Source organism: Canis lupus, chromosome X (genome assembly GCF_048164855.1).
Source record: "Canis lupus baileyi chromosome X, mCanLup2.hap1, whole genome shotgun sequence".
Taxonomy (NCBI): domain Eukaryota; kingdom Metazoa; phylum Chordata; class Mammalia; order Carnivora; family Canidae; genus Canis; species Canis lupus.
In genome coordinates, this window is record NC_132876.1 from 79,299,261 (window position 1) to 79,308,778 (window position 9,518).

Sequence of the window (9,518 nt, forward strand, 5' to 3'; positions counted from 1 at the left end):
ATCAACCCTGGGAGAAGTTGGAGTTGAATTTTCTGGTTATCTCCTTATCAACATCTCCTTGGCTCCTAATGTGTCATCCTGTTGCTTAGAGCATTTATTGAGCATCTCCTTTACGTTTTGTGCTTCCATGTACAGTGTCTCATATAATCTGCCCAGTAGCCGTATTCAATAGGTGATATTTTCATCATTTTGCAGGTAAAGAAAATGAGGCTCTCTTTAAGGGACTAGTCCAGGATATGGAGGAGACAAGATTCAAACTCATATCCTCTAACTTCAGATTTCATGTTACTTGCTATTTCAATAAAATAGTTAAATGTTTATATAACTTAATAATTATATCCTATTTAAATAAAACAGAATAGGATGATGTTTTTAATAAATGCTGTTATACAGAGCTCTAAAGGTACTTAGAAATGTCTCAGAGGCTGTTGAGAGCCAGCAGAGAGCAAGCAGTCCAGGCAGGCCACTTTGATCACAAATTCTCTGTTATGTACATCCTAGTGCCATATAAGATGTAATTTAGAAATAAAAGGGAGGGGGGCTTTTAAATAAACAGATAATTGAAGGTGTGAAAACTACTTTGGGTGCCTTCTAAGGAGCTCACTTCGGTTTGCTCAAAGAATTGAGCAATTTGAAATTTGGGAGGGGTTTTGCAGGCTAAGCTTTTAGAAGGAAACAGGGAGGCATTCCAGGAGAAGGGAAATCCTTGGCAAAGCACACAAGGTCCTCTTAATTTGACCTCTGCTCACTTCTCCTCCCCAGCCTCCCCACAGCCCTGCATGCACATGTTTTGCACCAGCCATACTGTTGTACCACGGTGTTTGTCGTTCACTTAGTGTATATCCCATTGCCTCATGCCCCTGTGCCTTTGCAAGATTGTTTCCTCTGCCCACTAGGGATCCTCCCTTTTAGATGCCTTTTAGATGCACTCCTTCATACCACCTACCACCAATTTATTTCAGGAACCTTCTGTGCCTCTCTGGTATTCTCTCCTAGTACTTAGAGTATGCCTTTCTGTATCCCTTTTTAAACTGTGAGTGCCTCAAGGGTGGGGATATATGTAATTTAACTTGATATCCCCACTAGACTAAACATGTGTTTTAGTCTTTATTGGGCCTGTGAACGAATGAATGCATGAATGAATGATCCGGTCCCTCTGGATTAGAGGCTTCAGGTTGGGCAAGGGGGTAAGATAAATTCAGATTAAAAAAGGGATTGTAGAGCCAGCCTGCCTGAGTTTGAATCCTCACTCTACCACTTCAGCATGTTACTTGACTTCTCTGTGCCTCAGTTTCCTCATAAACTTTGAGGAGTAGATGAGATAATGTGTGGCAAAGCTCCGAAAATGGCACTTGCCACATAGTAAATACTATAGACATGTTAGTTTTCCGGGGTTATCATTGTGAGTTGGGAAAGTATGAATGATAAGACCATGGAGGACCATGAATGTCAGACTACTAACAGGTTTTTGAGCAAGGAAATGTGCAAGGTGTAAGCTGTCCTGTCCTCAGACAGCCTAATGTTCAGTGAGGGAATCTGGATGAAGTATACAAGGAGATGACAACAAAGATAGAAAAATGTAGGCTAAAAAAAATTTTTTAAAGAAAAATGTAGGCTATGTCACCTAGGTGTGAATGGTTAATTTCTGGATTCAGATGAGAGAAATGGGGGCAGAAATGTTTCTGGTATAGGTGGAACAGCAGTAAGGTTGAAAAAAGATTCTAAAGCTAGATGGCTTAGGTCTGGATCCCAACTTGGTCACATCATGATCCTATACCCTTGAGAAAATGCTTTAATCTCTCTCTGCCACAATTTCCTCTCCTAAAAATGGGATTTTAACTCTTTCTTCTCATACTTCTTGAGTATTAAATGAGTTAAATTATAGAACAGTACCTAGCATGTATTACTAATATTATTATTCTTGTCCCCCAGAAATTCCTATGGTAGCCACAGCCTGTCAGATCTTCCGAAGGCAGGAATAGGCCTGTGTTGCCAAGGCAAAGAAATGTAATCACTGAGTTGGTTTGTGTGGCTGTGTAGCATTTCAGAAGGTGAAGTCGTTCACATGCTCTCAGACTACCTTTCCAGGTTCTCAGGGCTCCAGATGCCCACTATATAGGTACCCGCTACGTAGTGGATAGCAGATCCATAGAACAATGGATGGATGAAATCCAAGATATTGGGTGAATTGACATAACTCCTTATTCCTCCTTCCCATCCAGAATTGTGCTTTTAAGACCCACTGACCTGGAGGATTGTCAAGTCCTCCATTAAAAGAAAAGACCAGCAAAAAAAAAAAAAAAAAAAAAAAAAGAAAAGAAAAGACCAGCAAGAGGAGGAAAACCATTGTAAAAGTAATGAAGATAGAGTAATAGTTTACTACTTGTTGAGTACCTACTATGTGCTATGTGTTTTTATATCATTTTATTCTTCCTGACAACCCTGAAAAACAGATTTATTTTGCCCATTTTACAGATGAGGCGATTGAGATTCACAAAGGTTAGTAACTTGACTGAAGTCATCCCACCCAGGGAGCACAAACCTAGATTTGAACCCAAGTTTTTCTTTAATTCCAAAGTTACTGCTCTTTCACTCCCAGAGGACCCTCTTTGAGAAGTGTGCAGGGTGGGTATTCAGATAGGCCTGGCTAAATCCTGGACCCAACAACTCTTCACCTGTGAGGCTTTGGGCTCAACTTACTTAATATCCCTGCACCTCAGCTTTCTTATCTATAAACTAAGGGATTTTCCTTCTCGTGGCTACTCTGAGGAATTAATGAAGTAAAGTATACAGTTGACCCTTGTACAACATGGGTTTGAACTACACAGGTCCACTTGTACATAGATTTTATTACAGTAGTACTGTAAATGCATTTTCTCTTCCTTATGATTTTCTTAATAATTTATTTTCTCTGCCTTTATTGTAAGAAGACAGATAACATAACAAAATATATGTTAATCTACTGTTTATGTTATTAGTAAGGCTTCCAATCGATAGTAGGCTATTAGGAATTAAGTTTTGGGGATGTCAGAAGTTATATGTGGGATTTTTGCCCACATGGGGGGCGGTCAGTACCCCTAATCTCTACATTTTTCAAGGGTCAACTGTATAAAGGGCTTTAGCTGCTAGCATAAATTTAGCTATTCTTATTAGAAGTATCCATGGTCCACCTCATAAATGACAGTGCTAGGACCAAAACTCAAGTCTCTGAATTCATTTTCCTTTCAGTACCACTGTACTGATTAGTGGCAGTGATAACTTAAGGATAGATGGTCCCAAAGAGTTGATCTCAGGTGTTAGGCCTGTGTTGTGTGTACATACGTCCAGGCTAGACTTGGGGTGGGGGTGGGTTGCAGGACCACATTGACCAGTGTCTAGTTTCCTTTCTGGGCAATTCTTTTCTTTCCTCCAGTCCTGAATTTCCCCTCCCACTCGGCTTATATTTCAGGAGCTACAGAAGGCCCAAAAGAAGAAATATATTAAGAAGAAGCCTTTGTTGAAGGAGGTAGAACAGCCTCGCCCTCAGGAGTCCAACCTCATTGTGGCAGTACCAGCTCCATCTCTGGCCACTACACCCCAGCTTCTCACCTCCACCTCCCCGCCGCCTCCTCCTGAGCCTAAACAAGAGGCCCTCTCAGGAAGTCTTGCTGACCATGAATATACTGCTCGTCCCAATGCCTTTGGTATGGCCCAGGCAAACCGCAGCACCACACCCATGGCCCCTGGCGTCTTCTTGACCCAGCGGCGCCCTTCAGTTGGCTCCCAGAGCAATCAAGCAGGACAAGGTACGACTGCCACATGGTTGCAAAACTGAGAAGGAGCTTAGGGTCACCAGCTCCAAATCCTGAGCACTCTGGTAGATGAGAATACTTGGGAGGGACACAGACAGCTAACCTAAGGTGCTTGGATTTGAACTCTTAGGCCATGAAGAGACATTAACTGTGTTACACAGAGGTGTTTCAGATGTGGGTTTAGAAAGAACCTTCTGGTGACCAGAGTAGAGGGTGGACTGCAGGTGGGAAGTCTAGAGAGGGGACATCTGCATAGGTTCAGGTGAAGAGAGACTGGGGCTATAGCAGAAATGGAGAGGAAGGAGGGGATAAATTGATAAAATATGGAGGAGGTCACATGGGTCATGAGAGATGATCTGATGTGGGGAGAGAGAGGAAGAGGCGATGGGAGGGGTGTCCAAGCCCTCCTTTTCTTCACTTTGGCCTTCAAATCCCAGTCCCTAGAGTGTGCCACTCGAGGGTGGTGAGGTCAGTGTGGCATCAGGTGATGAGGATGGGGGTTTCTTTTCTCTTTTTCTCTTTATCTTTTCTTTCTTTTTTGACGATGAAAATTTCTAATGAAACAAGGCCCTGAGGATGGCACCTTCATGGACATTGAGCTATAATCACTAACCAGGCACTTGTGTAGTCCCAGTAATCAAGATAAGAGGACAAGGAGGCATAACCACAGCCCTGTAGAATTTAGGAAGGAAAATGATTGGGACCAAAGAAATCAGTGAGGGAAAGGAACCAGACAGACTAACCAGGGATTCGGTAACTGCTGCAGGAGGTCATAGAAGGAAGAGCAAAGACATGTGGTGTTGGATGGAAATAGTTAAGGAGGATTTCTTGCCCAAGGTGTGCCTGGAGGCAGCATAAGGATGGGGAGACTGTGGGCAGAGGAACAGAGGAATTGGGTAGACTGAAGATAGTTGGTGCTGGAGTTGCTGCTGAAGCCCATGCCATAGCCTTTACTTACCTCTCTTTTCCCCACAGGAAAGCGTCCTAAAAAGGGCCTGGCCACAGCAAAGCAGAGACTTGGCCGTATCCTGAAAATCCACAGAAATGGCAAACTACTTCTGTGAGCCCCCTAGTGTCCTGCCCCTCACCCCTTCACCCCCTCACCCCCATTGCCTTCTCCATAGTCAACTCTCTGGGGCACTCCTGAATCCTGTCTGCCCCGGACAAGGTGCTGAGGCGCATTGTCCTGCTTTCTTGGAACTGACCAAAGGCATGGACTCCCCTATGGGCCCCTTCACCAATTCCCCTAACTCCCTTCCCTACTTCCACTAGAGAATCCTGCCTTCCTTTTCCATACCTCTGAGTAGCAGGTGAATGGGAGAGCTTTCTGGCTGACTAGAACCCTCTTTTCTGCTGCTCCAACCCATTTTCTTGTTACCAGCCTCATCCGCCCTTTACTCTCATCCCCACTTAGAACTGGAAGGCAGGTTGAGGGGAGGCATAAAGTGAGCCTTGGCCTCTTGCTATTTCCCAGGTCATGAAGTGGGAGGCCCAGTGCTCAACACTTCCCACAGCTCCAGCCCTGTTTTCCAGAAGCCTGCCCACCTCTGCCCATATTTCCTTCCCCTCCCCAACCCAGCGGACATGTCCCATTCCAGACTTGTTCCTGGGAGAAGGGTCTAGCCCTGCTCCCTTTTGCCAAATGCTTGATGAAAATAAAGAGGAGGGCCCAGAGTCTCTCTACTGCCCCACCATGGGCCATTTTCAGAGGTGGACTAGAAAAGTTATGGGCTGACTTCACTCATCTTTGAGAAGAAGAGAAATTTCTGTCACTTCTTAAGGTGGAGAGAGGACCAACACCTAAGCCTTTAACCATGGCTTTGTAGCCCACTGGAGGAAGCTACTTTTGGGTGGCTACAGATGAGGTCCCCTGTCCCCGGGTGAGCTTCAGGTATTTTCCTAGATTTTGAGGTCCTGATAATAGAACATTATCCACGTGGCTATATCTGGGCCCCAGGAGGTGAAAAACCATCTCCCAAAAGTCTGAAAGTTCCTACCACTGAAACAGATAACCCTGGCCCTGCGTACAGCCTGCTCTCTTTACCTGTACCACAGAGCACAGCCTGGACCTTCTGGAGAGGATGTGACAGGACAGCTCACCCCTGGGTTCTCCATCAGGAGCCTCTCTGCTTCTTTCCCCACCTAAGGTCTTGGTCTGAAGAAGACCTCAAAACACACATCTTCATGTCTGGGCCTTTATACTCCCAGACATCAGGTCACAGCTCCAGCAGAGTGCAGATGGGTTACTCAGGAACCTGAGCCTGGAAGAAGAGATGCCCATCTGTAAAGGAGCAGATCATCTGATCCTCCACTCCCCATCTTCCCCTTGTGGGTGTCTTTATCATTCAGACAGTGCCCAACCCCTCTCCCTCCTCCTCCCCGGCCACCTCCCTCCACCACTGCCTGTCTTGCCTCCCTGGCAACCTGGTCTGGATGGAGAATACCCCACTCCCTCCATTTTGGTACTGCCCAAGTGGAGTGCATCCTTGCCCTCTACTCCCCACTCTGACCTCACCCCAGTTTGCCCAGTGCTTCTGGGGAACTTAACAGCTACCATGCAGGCCACAGGAGTATGTGGTTTCCCTTGTCATCTTTGTGTCTCCAGTTTGTCTTTTCTCTATAGCCCCACATCTACTCTCCTTATTTGGAATCAGGGGTCCCTTAAACCCATCTGCTTTTTTTTTATTTTGGGGACCCCATGGGCCATGCAGCCCTCCATCTAGTCACACCAAAGGCAAATAGCCTGGCTACCTCCCCCCCAGCACGTGAGGTCCCCACATCCCTCTCCTGTTTCCACCCAGCTTTGCTTTCTTGGGGTTTTCAAGGCAGCAGAGGGTAGTGAGGGGAGGGAAGTGGGGGCAGCCTGTGTCCCTGTATATGCAACTGCCTGATTGGGCCCTGACTGCTGTAACCAAGACCAGGACCCCAGCCCTTCTGCCCATTAACAGCACCCCCCCCCAACTTGATCTTTCAAAGGCAGCTAATTGCTAGCAAATCCCCCTGGTTCCAGGCCTCTTTCCCCTCTGTTTCTTTGTTAGAAGTTTCTGTGGAGCTAAAACCCAACCTCCATTTGACTGGGTTTCTGTTTAGTTTAGTTGGGCTCTCAGAGACTCCTGTTTGTTGTTTTGTGTTTTAAATGAAAAGCAAGTTTACCCTCAGAGTTATGCTTTTCCAAAGAGGCTAGTATGCTTTTTTTTTTTTTTAATGTTTCAGGTTCTAAGTGAAGTGAGTTGGAGAGGGATTGGGAGTGGTAGTAACTAAGGTGTAGAACATGGTGAGAGTTCCCTCTGGTCTCCAATCCCCAGCACAGAGCTGGTGGTTGGATAGGGGGTAGGGAGAGAGGATTTCTATTCACCTTTAATATATTTTTACAAAAAGCAAACAATTTAAAAACAAGCCCACCGCTTCTGTACATGTCTAAATATATTTTTAGAAGTGGGTAGGATTGTGAATTTCTGATGCAGGGCCTTTTTATAAACAGGTTAGAATAGCATCATACAGACTTCTCTGTTGTTTTTTCCCCCTGTTTTTTTCTTATGTTGTGTTACTAATGTAATTTATATTTTTTTTAGATCCTCCCTTTCCTATAGAGATAAAAGTGATTTATCTTGGCAATTGCTTTGCTTGGAATTCTTTTTTTGGTGGTGGTGGTGGTGGTGAGGGTGGTAGAGGGTGGTGGTGGGATGGGCCCAGGAGTGCCACCTTCTCTTTACATTCTCTCTGTCTCTTCCTTTCATGAACTCAGCACAGCCTTACACCCAAGTTAGGGAAGGGACAGAATCCTAGCCTTCATGAGAGACATAGTTGACACACCAGAAACAATCAGAAGTACAGTGAGCAGAAAAGAAAGGGGGTAACAATTCAAAGTGGCCTGACAAGTTTGTTGAGAAGGCTTTCCATATCTTCCATGGGCTATTTTTAGTGGTTATACCTGTATCCTCTTTGAATGTTGGGTTTCTGGGTTTGGTTTTTCTTACCTTTCTTTTTATCTGACATGCTCCTCCAGGCCAAAATTGATTACTGTGCTTAGGTCGAGTACAAGGGATAGAACATAATTATTAGAGCTAACATGTCATGCTCATCATTTTCTCGTGCTAGATACTACTCTTAGTGTTCTGTGTATATCGATTCATTTCATCCTCACTGACATCCTCATCCTGCTGATAAGAAAACAGAGGCAAAGAAACCTTGCAACATCAAACATCTTACGTTGTGGGGCCAGCCTGGTTCCAGAGTCTGTGTTCTTATCACTGTACACACCTGTTGCTGATAACCACTACTATTTATTAAGTGCCTTTTCTGTGCCAGCTGGGGGGCTAGGGGTTTTACTAGGATATTTCATTTAATTCTCACTGACAATCTTGGGAGATAGTTCTTAGTCCTGTTTTACAGTGAAGTTGGCCAATAGTCTTCCACAGCCAGCAGAATCTGCTGCGTGACTCCAAAACTAATGCTCTTTCCCCTCACCATCTTAGAAAATCTTTTGCAGATCCATGACCCAACAGATGTTTATTGAGCACCTGTTGTGTGCAAAATATGTAGCATTGGGAACTATGTCCGAGGAGAGCCCATTGAGATAATGTCAGGAGCCTCAGTTCCAAATCCACTACCACCCTGACTCTTTGTGACCCAGGACAGACAGCTTACTGTCTTAAAGTCGCTGTATAAGGAGTTTGGACCCAATAAGGATTTCTTCATCCTAGAGATTCTACTAGTGTGGGTCTGGGATGCCTCTCTGGGTTTGGAACCTCCTGGCTGAATGGCTTCCTCCAGCTCTTCCAATCTGAATCTTGGTATTAGGATCTAGAGAGAAAAGGTCCTTCTCTGGGGCATGGAGAACTGTGTCTTCTGGTAGAAATGCAACAGGAAAGGGGCAGGATTTCAGGGCCTTTGCAGGAATGGTGAACTGGGTTCTCCTTGTCATCAACTCCCAACCCACCCTCCCCAGGGAGGGGCCCAAAGCACTGTCACCAGCCAGGAATTAAAGGATAAGCTCGAGTCTTCATCATCTTATTTCTCACCCAGGCAGGAGGTGCCAGCAGATAAGAGGCTTTTGTCTAAAAATTAGGAAAATAAGAGCACCCAACTTTAGTCTTTCCTGTTCCAATATGTAGTGGAAAAAATACACAGGACTTGTCACTAAAGCCTGCCTTCTCAATGACCAAGTAATTTGGGAACTATTGCTCATCTAGATCTCAGTTTCTACATTGCCCAGATGGAATTAATTCAATTATGAAGCCTTCTAGTAGCATGGTCACCTCCAAACTTTCTGGATGCTGTTGATTCCCAAACCGAATCTTCCTAGACCTGACCTGTCCTGAGTACAGATCCCCAATTCTGCTAGTTCATGTTGTATTCCCTGCCTTAAGTACACAGGCCCTTCCCTTTCCATCAAGACCCTGTTCATGCCAAGTTGATTGAAATGAAACTTGCCCTCCACTAAACTGAGTGGAACAGAAGACCACCATATGGCACAGTGTTCTGATAGAGATGAGCACAGGATGCTAGTCAGGGAATCTGTCCTGATGAAAAAAGCAAGGAGTTTAGGAAGCAGATAAGTCTTCCTGTCAGGAGTGATGCCTGAGCTGAAGGATTTGAAGTAATTAGCCAGTCAGTGGAGAACAGTGGAAAGAGTAGTCTAAGCCAAGATAATAGCATGAATAAAAACAAGTGGGAGGGGGCACCCATGCACATGTAGAGGACAAGCAATTTAATATAACTGCAGCT

The 9,518-nt window shown here is 45.0% G+C and overlaps 1 protein-coding gene across 7 annotated transcripts in view; it reads left to right on the forward strand.

The window, feature by feature from the left end:
• Positions 1–7,406, forward strand: part of PHF8 (PHD finger protein 8) — a 106,587-nt gene extending 99,181 nt beyond the window's left edge. For 4 of the 7 annotated variants that reach the window (XM_072816968.1, XM_072816966.1, XM_072816971.1 and 1 more), the window contains 4 exons: positions 2,476–2,499; positions 3,449–3,785; positions 4,767–4,851; positions 5,847–7,406. In XM_072816968.1, the coding sequence (XP_072673069.1) occupies positions 2,476–2,499; positions 3,449–3,785; positions 4,767–4,851; positions 5,847–5,937 (537 nt within the window). In that variant the 3' untranslated portion in view covers positions 5,938–7,406. Of the gene's footprint in view, positions 1–2,475; positions 2,500–3,448; positions 3,786–4,766 lie in introns of all 7 variants that reach the window. The other 3 variants (XM_072816967.1, XM_072816972.1, XM_072816970.1) reach the window with 2 other exon arrangements.
• Positions 7,407–9,518: the final 2,112 nt, after the last annotated feature.